This window comes from Acanthochromis polyacanthus, chromosome 12 (genome assembly GCF_021347895.1).
Source record: "Acanthochromis polyacanthus isolate Apoly-LR-REF ecotype Palm Island chromosome 12, KAUST_Apoly_ChrSc, whole genome shotgun sequence".
NCBI lineage: Eukaryota > Metazoa > Chordata > Actinopteri > Pomacentridae > Acanthochromis > Acanthochromis polyacanthus.
The window spans coordinates 33307071-33329187 of NC_067124.1; the positions used below are offsets into that span (position 1 = coordinate 33307071).

Sequence of the window (22117 nt, forward strand, 5' to 3'; positions counted from 1 at the left end):
GTCATAGCTTGGAATGTCATCCAAAATGTGGTAAAAAAAAAAAAAAAAAGTCAGTTTACTATATCATCCAAAATATGGACTAAAATGGAATAGTTTGGTATGTCGTCGAAATTGTGTCAAAAATGTCATAGTTTAGTATGTCGTCCAAAATTTGGAAAAAAAACTCAATAGTTTAGTAAGTGATCATGGTGTGCGCTATTCCATCGCTTCACGTTGTCAGCAGTGTTTAGACCAGAAGAGAAATTAATTTGAAAACATTCGGTGACAAACAATAGAATGAAGTTTGGGGCCATATATATTGTGCTTTCAGCATGAGATGTCTGAAAGCAGATTCTGGATCTGTAGCAAGAAGAATGAGTAGAGGTTCAGCAAGCCACAGTTTTATTTTAAGATAGGCAAAGATAATTAATATGTAGTATATTCATTGTGAAATCTGTACAAAAATGAAAATATAAAAAGTTAATTGAGAGGTTTCATGTTATTTTCTGGGCCAGAAGCAGTGACTGTTTGGAACCAGTCACTGCTTTTCCTGTTTCCAGTCTTTGTGCTATGTTAAGGTTATCTAAAGCTTCATATTTAAAAATAAAGTAACAAAAGCCATTTAAATCTTTAATTTAACTCCTTCATTCAACTCCCATAACAGTTCTGTCTTGCAGTGAAGATGATAATTGAAACTTTACAGAATTTGATTTCCCATCTGTCTTGCAGGGGAAGCATGGCGGAGCATCAGCATTGTAACTGAATCACCACCTTCCTTCTTCCTCTGACTCTCCACCTCTTCGAGAGTGCAGCACTCGACACACAATGACCGGCTCTATTTGCGCACACATATCCCAAAACAAATATCTCATAAATCTACACCTCAAATGATTACAGACTAGATAAATCTTCGTAGATCCTTCTTTTTGTCTTTTATTTTCTTCAGCTGAGGTCTTCATTGTAGGTAGGGCTGCACAGCGCTCAGATCAAATGCTTAAATCCTCCTGGTGTTGTAAAAGCGTAGTTTTATTGGTTCAAAAACCAGCATTTCAGTCGCGTGATCTCAGTTATGTTTGCTTTTAAATGCTTTTATTTTCCTAGTGGTTTACATTGTGGATTTTATACAAACGTACTGTTTCCATTCTAGTTTAGTCCAAATTATCAGCATCTATTCCCTTGGTGCTGCTCGGGGGAACGTTAAGACTACATTCAAGGGATCTCTTTTTTTTGTTTTGTTTTGTTGTTGTTTACGTGTCTATTTAATTCAGGAGACTTTTTCCTCTTTTTTTTGTGAAATGACATACCTCGCGTTACTATGTGAACAAAGATACTCTGTGCTCAAATTTGAACAGCTTGTTCACAGCTCAGAGTACTAAAAAAAAACAAAAAGAAACAAAAACCTAAATCTCCAACCAGCCAAGAACCAGTAGCCTACACATTCTTGTAAATTTTGAACGAAAAATTGATCTATTTTGAAATTTCATTATTTTATAGAGTGATGCTTTATAGTATTTGTACAAATTTGAGGTTTTTAAGTTATTCATATCCATCTGCTCAATAAATTGTAGGTTACCATTGTGCTGTTTACTGAATTTCGAGGTCTCCATTTACGACCAGTCTTGCCTGACACCCTGAATCATTCTTACTCGTTTCCTCTTGAAGTCCACCAAGTTGATTGAACTCTTTGCAATTCCCATAAGACAGCGGAATGCTTCCCCTCAGCCCTATGGTTTTGTTCAGTTTCATAGAATTGCTTTGAACATATTTGGTTGATAAGAAAAGTTTTACAAGCTTTGGTCTGTTTATCTCAGGTTTTGATATTCTTTGTAAGACTACAGACCTCCATATGATTGTATGAGGAATGTCCATGTATGTATGTCCATCTCTATTGTAAATGTACATTTATGTTCAGTCAAGTGAGGTCAATAAATATAAAAGCTTGTCTGTCACAGTAACCACACGTGTAAGAGATGAAGGCAGCTGCCCCAGTATATGTGGCTTTTCTCTCACAGGAGCACAAGTTGTCTTTTTTTTTTTTTACATGTTCTACCATACAGTAATTTATTTGTAAAGTAGGAACTGTTTCATGTGATTTGATGTACTGTGATGTTTCGACACAAGCTGACTTCCAGGCTTCCACTAGAGATGTCCACAATGTTAAATATTGCATTCATTATCAACCAAGTTTGTAAAGGCCTTTTTACCACATGATCGAAGTAGTTTGCTCTTCTCACTCGCTGTTTTGCTGTACTTTTTCATAGAGAAGAAAGTTTATGAATCCCCTTTTAGATAGCATGTTTGTTAGCAAACTCTTTTTTTCTCACCCAAAAGAAGCCATTGGTATTGTAGCTACATTGACCGCAATCTTTCCTGGATGGAAAAAAAAAGTAGAATTTCACATAAAGAAAAGATGCTTTGTGACTTATCCCTGTCTTTTTATGAAAAAATAAAATATGCATTATTTTGCATTTTGTCTGGCTGTCAGTTTGTGAAGCACACAACAGAAAAATCCAAATCTTGGTAAAAACAAATATTTAATGCCATTCATTTGTTCGATAGTGGAAGTCAATAAACAGGACTGCGGCAGATACGGAGGTACGATTCCAGCTCATGGCCCTTTACTGCAGGTCTTCCCTGCTTTTCCTGTCCTTCCTCTCTACTTAGCTATTGAACAAAACCAAGACAAGGGCCACAAAAAACGTCTTAGGATGTCATCCTAAATATGGAAAAAACCTCATAGTTTAGTATGTCATCCAAAATGGGACTAAAAATGTCATAGTTTAGTATGTTGTCCAAAACGTAGAAAAAAGTCATAATTTATTTAGAATGTCGTTCAAAATGAAACGTCATGGTTTAGGACGTCGTCCAAAAGATCACAAAAATGTCATAGTTTAGTATGTCCTCCAAAATGTGGAAAAAGCGTCATAGTTTAGTATGTCGTCCAAATTGTTTCAAAAACCATCCATAGTTTAGTATGTCATCCATAATGTGGAAAAAAATACCATATTTTAGTATGTCGTCGAAAAAAAAGACAAAAAAAAACGTCATAGTTTAGTATGTCGTCTAAAATGTCACAAAAATGTCACAGTTTAGTATGTCGTCCAAATTGTTTAAAAAAACCATCATAGTTGAGTATGCCATCCAAAATGTGACAAAATGTCATAGTTTAGTATGGCGTCCAAAATATGAGAAAAAACTTCATAGTTTAGCATGTCGTCGAAAATATGACAAAGACGTCATAGTTACCTCGCCAGGAGGATATGTAATCACTGGAGTTTGTTTGTCTGTCCGTCTGTGTGTGTGTCCGTATGTGTGTGTGTCTGTTTGTCTGTTAACAGCATAACTCAAAAAGTCATTTACGGATTTTCACCAAATTTTTACAGGATGTCCGGAAGAGTAAGAATCGATTAGATTTTGGAGGTGATCCGAATCACCGTCTGGATCCAGGAATTTTTTGAAGGTCGAAGGACAGAGAGCCTGGACAGAGAGCTTCAAAAAATTCCTGGATCCAGACGGTGATTCGGCTCACCTCCAAAATCTAATCAATTCTTACTCGTGCTCTTCCGGACATCCTGTAAAAATTTGGTGAAAAATCCGTCCATGACTTTTTGAGTTATGCGGTTAACAGACAAACAGACACACACACGGACACGGACACACACACAGACGGACAGACAAACGGCATGGCGGAGGTATGCGCTCTCCGAGTGCTTTTCTAGTTTAGTATGTCGTCCAGAATGTCACAAAAATGTCATAGTTTAGCATGTCATCAAAATGTGGAAAAAATGCCATAGTTTAGTATGTCGTCCAAAATGTCACTAAAACATCATAGTTCAGTATGTCGTGAAAAATGTCATAGTTTAGTATGTCGTCGAACGAAGACAAAAACATCATATTTTAATATATCGTCCAGAATATGACAAAAACGTCATGGTTTAGTATGTTATCCAAAATGTCACAAAAATAGCAAAGTTTAGCATGTCGTGAAAAATGGGGAAAAAAACGTCATAGTTTAGTATGCCAAATTGTGACAAAAAAGTCATAGTTTAGTATGTCGTCCAAAATGTCACTAAAATATCAGTTTAGTATGTTGTCCAAAATGTTGGTAAAAAAAAAAAGTCATAGTTTAGCATGTTGTCCAAAATGTGGAAAAAAATTGTCATGGTTTAGTATATTGTCCAAAATGTGACAAAACAATCATAGTTCAGCATGTCATGACAAATGTGGAAAAAAACGTCATAGTTTAGTATGTCGTCCAAAATGTGACAAAAATATCATAGTTTAGTATATTGTCCAAAATGTGACAAAAATATCAGTTTAGTATATTGTCCAAAATGTCACAAAAAAGTCATAGTTTAGCATGTCTTGAAAAATGTGGAAAAAATGCATAGCTTAGTATGTCGTCCAAACGTCACGAAAACGTCATAGTTCAGTATGTCGTCCAAAATGTGGAAAAATGTCAGTTTAGTATGTTGTCCAAAATATGGGAAAAAAACGTCATAGTTTAGTATGTGGTTGAAAATATGACAAAAACTGTCATATTTTAGTATGTCATCCAGAATATCACAACGTCACAGTTTAGTATGTCCTCCAAAATATGACAAAAATGTCATAGTTTAGTAGGTCGTCCAAAATGTGGAAAAAAATGTCAGTTTAGTATATTGTCCAAAATGTCACAAAAAAGTCATAGTACAGTATGTCGTCCAAAATGTGGTAAAAAAAGTCATAGTTTAGTACTTCGTCGAAAATATGACAAAAACCGTCATATTTTAGTATGTCGTCCAGAATATGACAAAAATGTCAGTTTAGTATGTCATCCAAAATGTGGAAAAAAATGTCTTAGTTCAGTATATTGTCCAAAATGTCACAAAAAAGTGTTAGTTTGTTGGGTGCTCGTATAGCTCAACGGGTTAAGCGGGTGACCCATGTACAGGGGATGGTCTCCGACGCAGCGGCCTGGTTCGATTTCTGCCTGCGGCCCTTTGCTGCATGTCTTACCCCCACTCTTCTTCTCCCCCGTTTCCTGTCTACCTTCACTGCCACTATCGGGAAAAAAAAGTCACAGTTTAGTATGTCTCCACCCTCTCTCTCTCTCTCTCTCTCTCTGCCCGTTCTAACTCCATCTGGTGAATTTCGGCTTTAGTATATTCAGGTTCATAAAGATATCCCCTTGGCTGAATGCTGAAGTCAATATATTCATCGTCGTTATTTTGCATTTTGTCGAGCTGTCAGTTTGTGAAGCACACAAGAGAAAAATCCAAACTCTTGGTAAGAAATAAATATTTAATGCCATTCATTTGTTCGATAGTGGACGTTGTTGCATGTCAACACCAAACTCTCTTAAAGAAGAAAGAAAAGCCAAATTTATCTACATTTTAATACCATGAAACTACAAATACATAGCCATCAGGAAAATAGTTGTCTACACAATCAAGCGCAGCCACTGAATTCAAAGACAACTAAGCGATAATAAGATTAAAATCGAGTATAGGTCCATTTCAACATAAGTTCTTACTTTCTACTTCCAATTTGGTATTTATCGGTTCTTGGAAATAGCACCTGATCGTATTTACACATTGGCAGAACATAATCTTTGTACCTTCCAACATCTGCTCCTCAGTACACCTAAACACGATTTAATGCAATTAAACTGTCACAAGTCTTGACTGACCGTATCACCGATAAGGCAAAACATGTCTGACGGCTGGTAGCAAGATTTCCTTCTTCATTCAATCGCCTGCAATTAAACCACAAAGCAAACCCTTCAATATCACAGAGTTAAGTCACTTTTCTATTAAGAGAAACAACCGTAAAATGTGAAAAGATAGACTGCACATCAGTTAAGGCTAAGGAAGGAGGAATAACATGTTAAATGTAGAATAAACTAATCTGTTCTCTAAATGAGGGGAAATGGCAGGATCTGAACACAGAGGTGGGTTTAAAGAGCTGTACAGGCATTTATTTGGAATATATAATCCTTTGTTTCAAATAAGTCGTCACCAACAAAGTCTCTTGAGTTCACTGTTTTTGTCAAAGTCGAGGAGTTCTAGCGGATTGTCTTGACCGGGCTCTTGAAACTTGACGCAGCCTGAAGTTGGAGTTGATAAGCCATTGGGTGAATTTTGAAACCATATAGCCTGAAAAAAGAAAGAAAAAAAACAATCACTTTCTGGACAAAAAGAATTTGTTTCTGAAGTCTAATGGCACTGCTATTGTTTAAAATGTATAGTTCCAGTGGAACATCCGAGTTTCACGTTTAGTATAGACAGAAAAGCAGTTTAAATGTGGAAAATTTGCTATATAAAATGTACAATTTTAAAACATTTACTTCGAAAACAAAAATTTAAATGTCAAAAAATTGTTACAGTCGGTACCCATTCCTTCTGAGTTTTAAGGCAAATTTGTCCTGGTCGCTGAACATCATATATATCGAAAACTGATTTTTATTTAGCTTTCAGTGTCTTAATAACTTGGAGGTGTAAAGCCAAAACCGTGAAAATATGCTTCCTACTGGCATTCCTCCAGCCTCCGCTCAACTAGATGGCCTCACAGCTTTACTAGCCAGTAAGGACGTTATCCATATTCTGTGTGGAAACTGAGAAACCATCAGTTGTTGAGCTAAAACTTTGTATAATCCTGCCTCTTCGCTGCCACTTGCTTCTGAGTTGAGCCACTCAGATTTCAGCAGCTGCCTCACAGCCCACCAAGTCTAGTTTACTTTCCACAGCTGCCACGAGCAAAATACACAAAATGTTCTCATTGAAAACACAAGAGTCTCTATGCACTCCCAGCAACTGAGGAACTGAAGATCCAGCGGATTATAATTACAATTGATGCCAATGTTCCCTTAACAAAACAGAAAATCCTGAATGTTGTCATGTCTGGCTAACGTAGCTAATGGCAGCATTTAAAGTTAAAGACACTCAACAACCCAGTTCGAACAGGGCTAAAACCGGAGCTATACAGTCATGGTACAATAAATCATCTTTGCAGTATTTTGAGGTGGAAAAACACACATTCCAGGCACATGTGAGACTTGCATTAATTTGCTGAAAATGGACACAATATGGGACCTTTAAAACACACCTATAAAGTACATTAAAGTCAAACAATAAATACCTTGGCACGAACTGGTTGGCTGGTCGCTTTGGACGATACTCTGGGTGCACCATGAACAGCATGTGAGGGAACCCTGTACCAAAATAAGCTCCATCTGTGTGGTGGTGTCTGGACGATTTAGGGGTGTAAACATCCATGCACTTTGGGCAGTACAGCTTCACCATTGCTTCTCCTGGGATGTCTGACAAACCTACATGCAGGATAAAAGCAATTGGCCAGGGTTTCTTCATGATGAAGGTCAAAGATTTGAGTTTGGGAGAATTGGCTCAATGTGAAGGTTAGGAAAAGTCAGACTTACCAATAGGAAGCATTGGCTGATTCTCACAATAGACTCTGGGGCAATAGCCAAAATCACCTTGCTGATACTTTTCCAGCTACAGCGAACAAAAAAAAAAAAAAAAAAAAAGTAGAAATCAGCTTTGATGATCTCGCCACGGTGACGTAAGACATTGAAATGATTAGGTAACAGCCGACCATTTGTGCAATGCCTCTGTTTGTTAGGATGTATCTTGCATGTATAAGCCCATAAAGCATCTCTGCTGCCTGCTCGATCAGGTCACTCTGGTTTGGGTTGTCTTCAAGTTCCTCATCTGGAAAATAAAAGCAAATAAGGAAGTTAAACCACAGTCAATGATTGTTTTAACATGGGAACTGCGACATCCTACTGCTTGAAAACCTCACCTGGCTCAAGGTCGAGGATCATGTCCAGAGCCTGGCGATAGTGAGGCACCTGCTCATTCAAACCTGTCAGGTTAAACTTGTCCTGGATGTAGTCTTCATCAACCTACAACACACCAGCAGAAGATAATCAATGGCTATTAATGGCGTTCGTTACTGTTGTAGCAGCACATTGGTACGGCCCACTGAAGTGGGAGCATTACACAAGAACTTAACGGGATTAGTTCGATGCTGCCAGTGAAGAAAGTAAGGAGTTAAATTTAGAAATGGATTGCGTGAGTGAATCAGACAAACCAGTGTGTTAGACACTGATGCCAACATTAACCGCATAAATCCTGGTATTTTTATTTTAAGTGCTTTTCCTTTTACATGTCTCCTGGAGTGTTGTTTAAGGAAGAAGGTGCTTCAGTGGAAAAGATTAGTGGCAAACGGCAGAAGAAGTGTCTGTAGCGGACGGATCTTACCTAGAAGTTTTACTGTATGGTCACCAAAGAACACACATTAGTACTAACTAGAAAAGACATATCTCCAGGGAAATCAATGTGAGACATTTCAAAAGATGGACAAAAGGGTATTAATTTGTGATTTTATGAATAAAAATTGAGCTTTTTGTGGGGAAAAAAAACACTGGAAGTCAATAGGTGCATTTACATAAACACAAATAACTGCTAAAAATTCACCAGGATGAGACAGCAAGAAGATATACAGGACCAGATGAACAGATTTACACAGATACTTCCAGCTACAAACAAAAGATAGAGGCCTATCTCAGGCAGACATAATAGGTAATTAAAACCAAGACCAATGTTTTACATAAGGCCTACATAAGCAGGATGTCTAGATAGTCTGATCATCCTAATCTCTTCCGAGATGTGCAGTATGTATGAGAAGGTATGAGAAGGTCCACTGGGGACTTGTTTGTTGTGATGAAATGCCATGTGACTATGCTGTAAATCTAATAAAATGTCTGTCTATCCTAACTGTGTGGTCGATCAAATGTTTGTTTTCTAATGGTACAGGGTCAATGGTGACTTCTTCAAATGCAACATACCACAATATTGAACAATTATAGAAATAGGCCTTTGTCCAAGCAACTGAAAACAACAAAAATATTTGATTTACGACAATGTAAAACAGACAAAAGCTATAAAGTCCTCATATATGAGCAGCTTAAATGAAAGAATAAAAAAGGTATGACCATCACACAAGGAGGGCTACATTATTTGTGACACTGCGTGTTTAAACCCCGACTCTGATGTGCTGCAAAATGTATATAGTGAGACTGATAAACCGAACAAATATATCATATATCCTGAATTGCAAATTCATTGATTGAAAATGTACAACTCATTCATCAAATCAAATATTTACTGCAGTTCTGAATACAAGGTAGCAATAAATTATGTAGAGTGAATAGGTTGAAGTATCTCAGTGACTGTGAATGACTATAAGGTGCAAAGCAGTAGTCTTGGGGAATAAGCTGTTATACATTTTGGATATCTTATGTTTGGTGTATCCTTTCACCACGCATGGGATAATCTATGAAAGGTATGTTGTAGTGCAATTTAAGAATTTGAAAATAGTAACGTAGATCACTTTCTCACATCTCAGTATAAGAGAGAAACATAAGGCTAACCTCACAGAAGAACTCATTCCCTCTGAGTCCACAGAACCAGGATATCCAGGACACCTCCTCTGAGCTGCTCATCCTGCTGACAAACCAACACAGATGCAGTGAACTATTTTGCACAGGCTAGCTAAAAACACAGCTAAAAGACAGCAGTTTAAGCTACAGAAGTAACGAGCTAAATATGCTAATGAGCTAAACCTGACAAAAAACAAATGTAACATTTTAATTCTACCGTATGTCTAGCAAAGTAAATCGGACATATCTGGAAAATGTGTTTGTATTACACATTAGTGTAAATTTACGTGGAGTTTGCCTCTCTAAGCTGCTAGCTACGTTAGCTCCCGAACAGCTTGCTCGCTAGCGTTCGTGCGAACACGTAGCCTCCAGTACAAACAGTGTGTAACTTAATTATTTCAGCGATAATACATAGTCAAAAAAATTAAGTGTTGTCGCCTGCGTGTGTAAGACTGCTAAAGTCGTTTTCACTCACCCGTCTGAGTGTTAGTTAACACATAAACTTACTATCTCCGCCGGTTTGTCCTCTCCCTGTTCACAAATGCATCCGGGTCATCCGGAAATTTCAAAATAAAGGGCCTAGTGCTGATGTTACAATTAGACAATTAAATTCCTCAATTTTCTGAATTCATTTATTCAGCTCGTGAAAAACTACTTAAATTATGGGGTGAATAACGTTACATTGAATTTACTAATGTTGGATGGAACTGGATTAATGGATATAATGCACCATAATAGCTATCATCATATAACTTTCCAAAGACAGAATAAAATTGCTCTTAGAGTTTTTCTGGGAGTGTAAGTTAACAACATTTACCTTATAAATATACATTCTAGTATTCAAACAAGGCTATAGAAGCACAAATCGTGCAGAAAATATCCCCCCAAACCTGTTCTGTTGCCAGATTTTTGGTATTTCTCTGTATCTCATTTTGAAGAAAAAAAATCTCTTGTACTTATTCTAAACATACCACATTATCTTTTCTTTAAATATCCAAGTGGCATGCCTGAATATTTGATTAATAAAAAATGTATGTGCAATGTACTTTTGTTGTCCTCTCGTATCCACAACAAAATGCTTCAAATGTTCCATTGTGCTTTCATTGTAAATGCTTTGGCCTTCTGCGTCATCCGTTGTCTTTTACTTCAGAAATATGTTTATTTTAACAAGGGTAAAGGAATATTTGTTAGTATTTTACATAAAATATCCCATGCCTACTGTTATGCTAAGTAATTTATAGACGCTAGTATGTATTGCACCTTTTGAAACCACAATTTCACATCTGGTTCTTGAATGTGAGGACTGATCTCACTTTTGTGAACTTCATCTACTAGTTCAAACTTTAAAGATATTATCTGTTACAGTGTTAATCTTAATGGTGCTCTTGAATATCTGATTAATTTCATTATTCTAGGTGCAAATTTTTGGAATTCACAAAAATGAAGTTGATACATTGCTCCTTAAGTTGTCAGTTTTTTGTTGTTGTTTTTTTAAATCAGAGAACTGAACCGAAATCACCCAGTTTACTGGACAGCAAAAAGCGACACATGTATGAAAACATTTAAGAATTTCTTTACTGAGACCTTGGACTGAGTATATCACATTTACAACCTTTTGTCGTTTTCACTTCCGCTCTTGTCTAAGTATCATATGCATTTTTCATTTTCTGTTCTCTAATCCAATTTGTTTTATACACGATGTTTACCTGAAAGTTTGCATAGCATTGTTTTCTAGTGATGTGCAGCAATTTGGACTGACTTAAAACCCCGTTTTAGCAAGAACTGGAACACAACACATTATTCTTTCACTTTTACCTTTAATGAATTACCAACGAACTTCTAATAACAGGATCTCTTATTGTTTCATTGTGTACCTGGTGTTTAAATGTGTTGATTCTCAGGTGGTAGAATGTTGGCACACATATAAAACACGATGATGTTCTACGGTATTAGGATATTTTGTTACACATGATCATAGCTATTCCCATGAAAGTCTGATATTATTTGACTGTTAGAAACTGAAGCGACACACATTTTATATTGATCCAGTTACTTCATAAATAAAAATTTTACAATTAGATTTTTTCCCGACACAAATTTCAAAGCATTTTTGGATCTGAAAAACAACATTTTCAACTGGGATGGAGAGATTTTTCAGGGCAGATCTGAAAAGGTTTTGCGACGAGGTGGTCCAACTTCTTTCTGCTCTTGCTCCTTTCCCTTCCCTTCAAACATCAAGATCCTAAAAGGAAGTAAATCCCATTAGCTACTTTATGAGACATCATTTTTGAACTTTTGACAAATGTTGACATAGTAGTTGGAGATCTTTGATACTTCTTTTTAAGGCTTTAAGCTATTTTTAGTACGGTTTTTCTAATTTGGTGAGCTAAACATAGGCTTCAATCCTTTAGCATCACCAGTGGCTTCTCAGAAATTTAGCACCAGAGTCTCCACCTACAGAGCAAGTCATACTCACAGCTTTAGAATCGCATTTCTTTTCCCCAGCATCATATTCAGGAAGTCATGGTAGCTGATAGTGTCCTTCGATGCACCCCCAACCACCTCTGACATCATCTTTTTCAGTTCTAGGTGAGTCTTGGCCAGTCCAAGTTTCTCCAGCATTCGTTTTAATCCCATTATATCTGGTAAATTAAATGTTCACAGAGAGGAAGTCAGTTTTAAAAATTGCATTTGTATATGAAATGTGAAGATATCTCATCATGAGTGAGTCTCAACTGAAAACAAAAGCTGCTCACTGTGACTAAAAATACTTTGACTGTAAGAGAGTCGCATTTTTACCTATTTCTCCTTTGTCATTGAGATCAAACTCCATGTATTTGTCTGTAATACAAAGAAATATAATTATACATTCCATACTTTGCGACTGCACATTGAATAATGAAATAGTTCATTTCCCTTGAGTACTCACTTTTAAACATTTCAAGCTTTGAAGCCAGGTCTTCCTCTTCTGCATACTGGGGGTCTGTGAGAAAAGCCTGAGAATATGACAAATAAATGATCAGAATCAAAAAATCTCACATATTATTATCAGTGTAACACAGGTATCGTGTTTTCATGTGCATCCCCACCACGAAGAAAGCTTGTTTTAATCATAACCAGATGAATATCAGTGAGATATCAATAATCAGCTCAGCTCACCTCATTGATAGAGTTCAGTTTTTCCTCCTGATGAGACTTTAGGAGACCAAAAGCTTTACCACCTGTGGGACAACAACAGCAACCCATTCACAGAAACTATACACCAAAAGAAAAGACACAGAATACATTGTTTTAAATGAGTTTTAAAACAACTAACCTTGAGCGCTGCCGTCCATTTTTGTGAGCAGAATAAGAGAGACCGACGCTGAAAGTTTTGACGCTGTTTCTGTAAACGGAGTCACAAGAGGAAGTTGAGCGGCAAAGTTTCATTTAGCACTGGGTAGCTTCCTCTGTTGTATTTAAGGCTGCGGCAAACTGAGGTCAACTGAGATGATGCAAAGAAAAAAAAATCACACTTACTCTTCTGAATTTCACCAGACAGAAAAATGCCAATGTTGCACTGCTCAGTAAGAGAAGTTTTCATACAGGATGTCTAACGTCTAATGTCCAAATTGGGATCATTCATATTTTAAAAAAACACAAAACATACAGTACATGTATCTTCAACAGTTAAATTTAAAGTAGTAACAATATTAGATGAGTTGTCAGTGACTAAATTGTTCAGGAACCGTTTTGACAATCTGTTTGAGACATTTTGTTAAGAATTATTGCTCGGACCCTAAAAATTTTGATCCCTATTTAAAATTTAAACTGCAAAGGAAGGAAGGTCGAGGCAGCAGGGAGAAGTTTGTCTTTTAAACACACATTAGCCTGCAAAAATAGTGCATTTGTGAGACCATATTAGACTTTCATTATTCCGGAAATGCACTGAGAGACCTATTTACTCACCCAAACCGAGATGTGAGCTCAATAAAAAACTCAGATGTGCTTTTGTGGTCAAACTGGTGCAGTGTTTGTTTCTCTCCCCACAGTGTCACTGTTGGTCACATAATCAGGTGAACACAAAATGTGACTTTTGCAGTTAGTTTCAAGTTGACACTCGTGTGGAACTTCAGGAACTGAGAATAGGTGAAGAAAAATCGAAATGTCAAGAGAAGAATGATGTGTTCTCTGTTTGCTCGCTGCATTTCACAGAAAATGGCATGTTTTTGTTTTCGGCCTCTTCTATTAATTCTCTTAATATCAGAATGCAGAGGTGAGTAGATCATTTCTTTATCAGATGAAATCATAATGTATTTACTTTGCAGAAGTCAGTAGACAAAATGTGCATGCGCTATATTGCAGTTGTAGCTCTGTGATTAGAACTTTAACAATCTGATAAGGAATGCAAATCAGTTGTTATGTGCCATAGACGCTGAATTAAGTGCAATTCTCTTACACAATGTAAGAAAAACAGACAGTTTTTCTTACATTGTGTTTCTATAAATTCTCATGTTTTTAAAGCTGCCTCATCAGGTACTGAGACTGTGTCTGGGCATCAGGGAGGCGACGTAGTTCTCTCCTGTTTAAATCCAAACGTGATGGATCCAAACAGCAACTACAGAGTCCAGTGGAAAAAGTATGTCACAAACACCAGGCGGATGGAGGTCATTTTTCAGTGGCCGCAGAACCTCCAAAACCCGAAACGCATGAAATGGGAAGCTGATGAAAATGGAAAAAGGGGACTTCATCTGTCAAAGCTACAAAAATCAGATGAAGGACTGTACAATTGTGAGATCTATGAGGGATGGGACATCGTTCTGAGCAAAAACATATCTTTAAAAGTGAAAGGTAAGAATATTTATTCATTTGTTTATCTGTTTTTGTTGCAAATCAAACGCTTCTCATGCATCACGTGATCTTTCAGACTGTAAAGCCCTTCCACCGGTGACTGCAGCACCGGGCACATCTGTTCAACTCAACTGTCCAGTGAACGTCACATCAGGGCAGCAAAATGTCTCCTGGGTGATGCTGAAAGGAAACAACCCCATTTCTATTGACTCTAAAAGGTTTCAAGTCAACGGCACGTCCCTGGTTAGCCGGTCTGTGACCACTAGTGACAGCGGCTGGTACAGATGCAATCACATACTGGGGCAAACTCAATGCTGCTTGGTCATCAATCTGCTGGTCCAAGGTCAGATTTTAAACTACCACTTTTGGTTTCATCATTATCAACAAATCATGGAACTCTTATGTGCTTTTTTTTTTAAATTTCTCTACAGAAGTGAGAGTTGTTTTTGAGGCTACAACAGTTCCGCTTATTAAAACAACAGCTCAGCAAGGTCTGTTTGTTTTGAATCATTTATGTATTGCATCAGTAATATCCATTTAATTGTGGAGTTTAGGTTGCCTAAATCTGTCTCCTGTCTGTCTTGGTAGTGACAGTCAGAAATGTTGCATGGACAAACAGGATGGAGGAGAGCAGTGGAGCTTTGATTGCACTCGTGACCTCGGTTGTTTTGGGGATCGTCATAATTGCAGCACTGATTGGATTATTCATGTACCGCAGATCTAAGAACCAGAGTATCAATTATCGAGACCACACTGCAGGTTTGATCTGTCTTTAAGCTCCTTCATGCATCACACACTAACACAGAAGTGTGTTTACAGCACCATGTTCTCTTACAGACTCCATGAGTGGCTACGAGTGTGTGGATCTCCCAGGTTCACAAGGTGAGTTCGTCGTTACTATATTTAGCACATCCTGCTCTGTTCAACACATGCCTGAGAATTCATTTCTGAATCTCACAGATCCTGCAAGAAGCATCCACTGCAACAGTTTATACCATTGCCAGGATGAAAACTTGCACACTTGTAAGTATTACCATAAGTGTCCTAATGGAATCATATTTTAATCCTTATCCTATTAAATGCTGTTTTTGTCTCCTTTATTGCAGTCCTTCGTTAGTTATTTCCAGACTGCCGAAGAAAAAGAAGATGCATTTCATCTAATCCAGAAAATTCTTGCATTATATATAAATCTGTAATATGCAGCCTCTTGCTTATTATCTTGTTTCGATCAAAATATCTAATCATCTGTATCATTCCAGTTAAACGGAGAAGCGCTTACAATGTAATATTTCAAAAAATACATATATACTACTGTTCAAAAATTTGGGGTCACCCAGAAAATGTTATGTTTTCCGTGAAAACTCACACTTTTATTCATGTACCAACATAATTTCCCAAGGGTTTTCTAATCATCAATTAGCCTTTGAACATGATTAGCTAACACAATGTAGCATTAGAACACAGGAGTGATGGTTGCGGGAAATGCTCCTCTGTACCCCTATGGAGATATTCCATTAAAAATCTGCCATTTCCAGCTAGAATAGTCGTTTACCATGTTCATAATTTCTATACTGTATTTCTGATTAACTTAATGTTATCTTCATTGAAAAAATGCTTGTCTTTCCAAAATAAGGTCATTCGTAAGTGACCCCAAACTTTTGAACAGTAATGTATATATAAATCAAAGGAAGATCTCGAACCCTTGACCTCTAGAGTGAAGAGCTCCAGTGACTGTGTTATACTGTGGAGGGCATTTTTCTGGCATGGTTGGGTTCCACTTAATGACTCACTGCTAATCAATATGAAGTTGCTCTGAACGATCACTTTCATCCAAAGATGGAACAGATCAGTCCTGATGTGAGCCATCAATACCTGCATCCACTTGGCACAAAAAGCCATAAAATCATAACTAAGTCATAATAAGCAATGTAAAAATACCCACATTTGGGCTGCAAATGGAAATTATTTTCATTGTTGATTTCTTTTTAAATTATTCTCTCAAGTAACAGATTACTTGTTTGATCTAAAAAAAATGTTAGGACACGGTGAGAAACATGAAGCAGTGGTTCATAAAACCCAGGATGACTTCTTCAAATGCCATGTTTTGTCCACGACGTAAAGATTTTCATTTGATTGTCACAGAGGAGTAAAGAAGCCAGAAAATATTCTAATTTAAGAAGCATTTTCTATTAAAAATGACTAAAAATTATAATTGACAATTATTTTAGTAGTTGAGAACTACTTGATTATGCATTGCATCTGTAACCTTCATTGTCTTTTTTAGATGTCCTAAGTCTGGAAGTTTTGTACATATCTTGAACTGGAAATATGATAAGTCAAAATGTTATTTAATAATTTAGGCCTTCTGAGTTTAAAGGACATTTCAGATTGCCACAATAATATTCCTCCAAGATCAAATTATATCACTTTTATTATTAACGTGTGTGGGATTTCTCATTACAGATATCAAGCATTTACCTGCAGATATCTTCAATTTAAATTGTGATATCTGCACTTTAATCCAGAGTTCCATTAAAGGCATTATGGAGGATGTTTTTTTTTTTGTTTAATTTGTCTGATTCACATAAAATGAATATACTGACCTTTAGTGGACTTGTATGTATGGTTTCTAAAAAAAATTAAAAATTAAAAAAATAACTGTGGACATGGCAGGACCTGAAAAACATCAGCCAATCATTGCGCTCGGACCGAGGCGTTTGGTTTGCTCCCTTTCCTGTCAATCAAAAATCTTCCGGCTCAGGCCGAGTTACGTAGATTACGTACGCCTTGGACTTACGTGTTTTCTGTATGTGTTGCTTTGGTATAGCTTCGTAGTTCGCTGGCGGCTTGTTTTGCTCATCTTTTTTTACATAATGGCAGATAAAGATCCAGGGGGACCCAGCCGTAAAAGACAACTTCACGAGTGCTACGCAAGTTTCTGGAGGGGGGCGTTTCTTCGTAAATGTTAAGAGGGGGGAGGTTAGAGGGGGGTGAGGGAGAGGTTGTATGTGCGCATGCGCATGCTACGTTCAAAGTCGTAGGAAATTAAATCTCCTCTAATGCCTTTAAGTCTGCTTTAGCAACACATGGTGGCCCAACACTTTACTGAGACACTTTTTGTTGTTTTTTAATTTTTTTTTCCATTTAATGTGATGCATAATCATGACGAACGAGTCATAAACTCTGATTTCTGTTTCTGTCAGTTACAAGGAAAAATGCTCTTTCAGATGTTGGTGTTTAAATGGTGTTTTTTTTCAGCGCACTGATGATTAAAATGACTTATAAACTCGAATGCAAAGCACTTGATGTTGTTTCACTGTAGTTTACAGCCTGTAATAAATCATAGAAACTGTCAGTCGTAGTGGCTGCTTCTCTTTTAAAGTGTCTTTGCTGTTGTAGCTCCTCATCCTGGATGACTTCATAAACATGAGTCTGTGAAGGAGAATACTGACGTTAGGACACGAATCAAGGAAAGCTTATTTTTGGCACTTTTGTTTTGAAAGTGTTTCCTCTTACCATTTCGATACTTGACTGGTCATTTACTGCACACAGAGAGGAAGGAAAACATCAGTCGATCTGGCAATAGGCTATCAAATCTTACAGTAGTTGCAGGTTTAAAGCATGATTTATAACCAGATTCACTACCTGCATCCGTGTTGTGCTTCCTCTTCGTGTACGTGTAGAGTCCTGCAGCAGCTGCGCACATCAGGAGGCCTAGAGGGAGGACTATCCATGCAGGGGTTTGCAGAGCTGTTGAGCGTACAGTTATTATAATTTCCCTCCAGAAACAAATGTGTAAGTTCATCAGATAAAAGGAAATAATAAAATAAACTTACGGCTAACGGAGCGCCACTTTTTGGATGCCATCAGAGCTCCCTCTCGATGCACAGAGCAGCTTATTTCATGTGACCAATCTGAGAGAAACAGCTTCTTTATAAAGGTGTTGTTGACATTCATTAACCCGCTCTGCCAGCCTATTTGGACAGCCCCAGAAAAGCTTAAACTGAAGTCTTTTTCGCATTCTGTAGCGCAGGTGAGCACACAAGTCAAGGTGAGATTATCTCCTCCTGTTCCAGACTCTGCAGTAACTGTAAAGACAGGGAATCATTTTTAATAATCTGCCAGTTTAGGTTGTGTTTCTGCTTTTTCACACTTACCATCAAGGGTGTGCAGCCTGTATCTGCTGAGCGCCCCCTGCTGACCGGTAGACTCCGAACACAGGTAGTCTCCAGCATGTGCATCACTGACTTCACTGATAACCAGCGATGAGTCTTTTTTCACTTTGGCTTGGAGGTTATCAGGGGGGATGTCATGTGACTGCTGCTTTTCACACATCACCCACTGTGTGCGGCCTCCCAAACCAATAGAGGAAGTGTTGCTACATTTGAGTGACACTGACTCACCTACTGCAGCGAAAACTTCCTCGATACCATCTGGGGGAAAGGGAGCATGGGTTACACTTTGCACACGTTAATCTTTCATTCAGTGTAAATGCAGTTCAGCACCTTTTACTGCTGTCGTGTAGCTGATGGTGGCTTTGATCACACCACTCTGACTTAGTTGGCATTTCCATTTCCTGTGGTGGTCTGTCAGTTTTTTCTTCATGAACAGTTTAGAAAAGCAGGCAGATGGATTTTCATATGTAAACCTGTTTCCTTTTATTGGTGTGCCATCCTCATTTCTCCACTCGATACGTATCCCAGTGCTGTTGTCGCAGGCCACATACCCTATAAACATATTGAGGAAACACTGAAGCTCCATCGTGTCCTCTGCGGAAGTTCGGCCTTCGGTAACTGGGGAATGACAACAAACAAGACTATTGTGACATTTCCATTAAGTGTCGCAACATTATTTGCAAAAAATTTCCTGAGCAAGCAAAAAACAAGCCACCAAGCCCTCCCAGCACTGCTATATGATCACTGTCTGCATTATTTTTTAGTTAAAGGGGAACTTCGGTTTTTTTCAACCTGGGGTCTGTTTCCATATGTAATTTCATACATGTGAGTGATGGAGAAATGAATTTTCGACATAGCTCCAGTATTTAGCCTGGCAGGCAGCTTAGCAGCTCAGCTAGCAGCTCAGCTAGCGAAAAGTATGGGGCAGCTGGCCCCCCCGCGTCAAAGTCCGCCCTAACGTGCTTTTGCCCCACACTGACCGGCTCAGATAGTCTCAATGAGTGTCCCACAACATACTAGAGATGAGAAGTGAACGAAAACCTCCACATTACCTGGCGATCGCTCTTTGTTGTGGTCTGTATCCAAATCTCAGGACGCTAGAAAGCAAATCTCGCGATCGCCAGGTAATGTGGAGGTTTTCGCTCACTTCTCATCTCTTGTATGTTGTGGGACACTCGTTGAGACTATCCGAGCCGGTCAGTGTGGGGCAAAAGCACGTTAGGGCGGACTTTGACGTGGGGGGGCCAGCTGCCCCATACTTTTCGCTAGCCGAGCTGCTAGCTGAGCTGCTAAGCTGCCTGCCTGGCTAAATACTGGAGCTATGTCGAAAATTCATTTCTCCGTCACTCACATGTATGAAATTACATATGGAAACAGACCCCAGGTTGAAAAAAAACGAAGTTCCCCTTTAAGCTGAAACAGTGCATCATGGTAATATCGATTAAAACATTTATTCTACTAAAAACATAAAGGTACAAAAATATCATCTGATAAACTTATTATCTGGTCACATATATTTACAAAAATGAATCATTGTGTATGCTGACAAATGTAAGTTTGGGAGGTTTCAATGGTAATTTTTAGTTAACATATTACTAGTGGTTTCCATCAAAAACGTGTGGAATTCTATACATTTTTTTTCATACTAGCCACAAATGTTCACTTCAGTAGCACTCACGTACACAAAACTTTCAGATTTATTCCAGTATGCATTGTGTATTCTTCATTTTAAGGGATTTTAAGGAGGGTAAAAAAGAGTAAAAAAAGAACACAAATAAATAAATAAACATTTTATAAAGCTTTTTTCTTTTTAAGAACATTAAAAGCATTGTAAAAATGTTCTTATTTCTGGTCGTTGACAGTGTTTTCTAATTCATGGATTATTAAAATTCACTTTTCATATTTCTAATATCTTAAACCAAATTTAAATAACATTTTCTAAGACGACTGTATCCCATTTTTAGACTTTTGTCCTGGAAGTTTATGCAAATTTGTGCATTTTTAACAAGATGATGCCATATATGTGTATTATACATTTTTATTAAACTTACAACAAAAAATGTAATTGTCTTAAAATAAGTAAAGAACTAGAGCAATCGGACGGTGATATCTTTCAGTTAAAGTTTTTACCATATTTATCTGCAGTATTTTACATTAAAGTGAATTTTAACAGCTGATGCATGGTGTGTCTCACTTAGATACTGATTAGATACTGATTAGACATGTTTTACATCTTGTTTGGGAATAATAAAATAAAATATCACTCAGTTTTGTCCATAATTCATACACAAAACCGATAGAAATCGTCTGAAGGAGTATGTAGGACCACATACCTTCAAGAAACTGAAGTGAAACACTTGAATTGTGTGTTCCATTATCACAGGAATAAAGTCGGGCATCGTTGAGCTTCAGGTGAGCAATCTCCAGAGAGCAGTCCCTCAGCAGCCCATATCTCTGGCTGATCACACTTCCAGCCTTCACCACCTCAGTAACTGATGCAAAACTTCCACCACTGTTCCAGTTAATTGAAGAGCAGGATGCAATGGAGGGTATACCACATGGCAAAGCAACACTGTCTCCTTGTAAGGCAACCATCAGCAAGTAATCTGTTGAAGAATATTTTAAAAATCAGTAACATTTTCTTGTATGATTTTCCAAAGATATATTCATAACAAAACTGAAAAATTAGCACTCGTACAGGCATGAGCGGATTTTAATCCTGCATCAATTTAATGCCAAATTTATTTATTTTTTCACACCATAACTAATGTTACAGGGTTTTTTTTTAGATTACATTAATATAAGCTAGCATCCAGTTGCAATAATATTGCAGAAAAAGAAGTGTATTCTAGCAGTTACCTACCATAACCGATTAAAAAAGTAAATATTGAACAGACATCATTATGTGTATTGTATTTTATATGTGGTGAGTGTTTTCATAATTACCATTTGAATAAAGCCCAGCTGCTGCCCATGTGAGAGAAATGAGACAGATGAGTCCTAACAATGAAAGGCAACTCATCCTTCTCTCAAACAATGTCCTCTTGCTGACTGCTAAATCGCCTGACAGCAGAAGTTTCCAAAAAACTTATTTTCAGGAAATGACACCAGGCACCTCATTTTTATTAAGACCAGCCCACGACAGAAACCCATACTTGCCCACGACAGAAACCCATACTTGCCAGTCACACTTTATTAATATGGCAGTTTTCACACCAAATGATTGTAACAGGATACAGAGTGAAGAGATAGAAAAACAATAACCTATATTCATAGGTTGTATGTATGCAAAATTGTGGCCACTATGCAAAAGAATACTTCATGTGTACTATCTGTTATATGTAAAATTAATACTGTTTGTCAGCTATTTCAGTAAAAATAGCTTCTATATTCACTGATATCTATCGTTTGAGGATTATTAATAGAGAAAAGTGAAACATTTGCACTATATACCTGCTGTAATAGAGTGTTGAGGAGTTCTTTCACTGACAGTATTTGCCCACTGGGTGGTGTTGTTGCACCACGTGAAAGATATTCCACTCCTTGTAAAATTAGTGGTGATTTCAGTTACAGTAAGCTGGACACACCAGACAAAGGCTGATTCAGATTTTGATTTACATGCAGCTCCATATAAATGGCAAATGACTCGAAAAACATATGAATATCTCATTCATCATCGAGGCCAAATTCC

The 22117-nt window shown here is 37.5% G+C and overlaps 5 protein-coding genes across 15 annotated transcripts in view; 2 read left to right on the forward strand and 3 right to left on the reverse strand.

The window, feature by feature from the left end:
- The window catches only part of LOC110969054 (protein 4.1-like), a 35642-nt gene extending 34296 nt beyond the window's left edge, over window positions 1-1346 (forward strand). For all 8 annotated transcript variants that reach the window (XM_022219081.2, XM_051957120.1, XM_051957121.1 and 5 more), the window contains one exon: window positions 709-1346. In XM_022219081.2, the coding sequence (XP_022074773.2) occupies window positions 709-738 (30 nt within the window). In that variant the 3' untranslated portion in view covers window positions 739-1346. The remainder of the gene's footprint in view (window positions 1-708) is intronic.
- A 3896-nt stretch (window positions 1347-5242) lies between these two features.
- Window positions 5243-9990, reverse strand: LOC110969058 (casein kinase II subunit beta). 4 transcript variants are annotated; one of them, XM_022219090.2, is made up of 7 exons: window positions 9897-9990; window positions 9413-9488; window positions 7780-7882; window positions 7573-7688; window positions 7397-7472; window positions 7099-7288; window positions 5243-6116 (listed from the first exon to the last, which is right to left on the reverse strand). In XM_022219090.2, exons 2-7 carry the CDS (start codon window positions 9482-9484, stop codon window positions 6026-6028), a joined length of 648 nt encoding a protein of 215 aa, XP_022074782.1. In that variant the 5' UTR covers window positions 9485-9488; window positions 9897-9990; the 3' UTR covers window positions 5243-6025. The 4 variants fall into 4 exon arrangements, with proteins under 4 accessions (XP_022074782.1, XP_022074783.1, XP_022074784.1 ...); XM_022219091.2 differs by having other exon boundaries at window positions 9929-9984; XM_022219092.2 differs by having other exon boundaries at window positions 9413-9485; window positions 9897-9973.
- A 1228-nt stretch (window positions 9991-11218) lies between these two features.
- On the reverse strand, window positions 11219-12882 carry LOC110969062 (allograft inflammatory factor 1-like). Its single transcript, XM_022219097.2, has 6 exons — window positions 12738-12882; window positions 12581-12642; window positions 12351-12417; window positions 12221-12262; window positions 11898-12063; window positions 11219-11663 (listed from the first exon to the last, which is right to left on the reverse strand). The coding sequence occupies exons 1-6, from the start codon at window positions 12754-12756 to the stop codon at window positions 11576-11578; spliced, it is 444 nt and encodes a 147-aa protein (XP_022074789.1). The 5' UTR covers window positions 12757-12882; the 3' UTR covers window positions 11219-11575.
- A 97-nt stretch (window positions 12883-12979) lies between these two features.
- Window positions 12980-17606, forward strand: LOC110969061 (uncharacterized). The gene is made up of 8 exons (XM_022219095.2): window positions 12980-13676; window positions 13925-14251; window positions 14328-14594; window positions 14683-14742; window positions 14840-15010; window positions 15089-15133; window positions 15212-15274; window positions 15358-17606. Exons 1-8 carry the CDS (start codon window positions 13580-13582, stop codon window positions 15366-15368), a joined length of 1041 nt encoding a protein of 346 aa, XP_022074787.2. The 5' UTR covers window positions 12980-13579; the 3' UTR covers window positions 15369-17606.
- LOC110969060 (uncharacterized) lies at window positions 17531-21466 on the reverse strand. Its single transcript, XM_022219094.2, has 8 exons — window positions 21373-21466; window positions 20760-21032; window positions 18757-19044; window positions 18409-18684; window positions 18088-18339; window positions 17897-18001; window positions 17768-17793; window positions 17531-17683 (listed from the first exon to the last, which is right to left on the reverse strand). Exons 1-8 carry the CDS (start codon window positions 21446-21448, stop codon window positions 17531-17533), a joined length of 1449 nt encoding a protein of 482 aa, XP_022074786.2. The 5' UTR covers window positions 21449-21466.
- Between the last annotated feature and the right edge of the window lie 651 nt (window positions 21467-22117).

Excerpts from the sequence above, each read along its gene's own strand:
- LOC110969058 (XM_022219090.2), bottom strand. The coding sequence starts at position 9,484 with ATGAGCAGCTCAGAGGAGGTGTCCTGGATATCCTGGTTCTGTGGACTC. Across the intron at positions 7,289-7,396 it reads TCAGCCAATGCTTCCTATTG|GTTTGTCAGACATCCCAGGA; the intron begins GTAAGTCTGACT and ends TCCTGCATGTAG. Across the intron at positions 6,117-7,098 it reads GCCAACCAGTTCGTGCCAAG|GCTATATGGTTTCAAAATTC; the intron begins GTATTTATTGTT and ends TTCTTTTTTCAG.
- LOC110969062 (XM_022219097.2), bottom strand. Across the intron at positions 12,263-12,350 it reads AAAGCTTGAAATGTTTAAAA|ACAAATACATGGAGTTTGAT; the intron begins GTGAGTACTCAA and ends TTTGTATTACAG. Across the intron at positions 11,664-11,897 it reads AGAAATGCGATTCTAAAGCT|GATCTTGATGTTTGAAGGGA; the intron begins GTGAGTATGACT and ends ACTTCCTTTTAG.
- LOC110969061 (XM_022219095.2), top strand. The coding sequence starts at position 13,580 with ATGATGTGTTCTCTGTTTGCTCGCTGCATTTCACAGAAAATGGCATGT. Across the intron at positions 13,677-13,924 it reads CTTAATATCAGAATGCAGAG|CTGCCTCATCAGGTACTGAG; the intron begins GTGAGTAGATCA and ends ATGTTTTTAAAG. Across the intron at positions 14,595-14,682 it reads CATCAATCTGCTGGTCCAAG|AAGTGAGAGTTGTTTTTGAG; the intron begins GTCAGATTTTAA and ends ATTTCTCTACAG.
- LOC110969060 (XM_022219094.2), bottom strand. The coding sequence starts at position 21,448 with ATGAGTTGCCTTTCATTGTTAGGACTCATCTGTCTCATTTCTCTCACA. Across the intron at positions 18,002-18,087 it reads AAAGTGGCGCTCCGTTAGCC|CTCTGCAAACCCCTGCATGG; the intron begins GTAAGTTTATTT and ends TACGCTCAACAG. Across the intron at positions 17,794-17,896 it reads GAAGCACAACACGGATGCAG|TAAATGACCAGTCAAGTATC; the intron begins GTAGTGAATCTG and ends CTCTGTGTGCAG.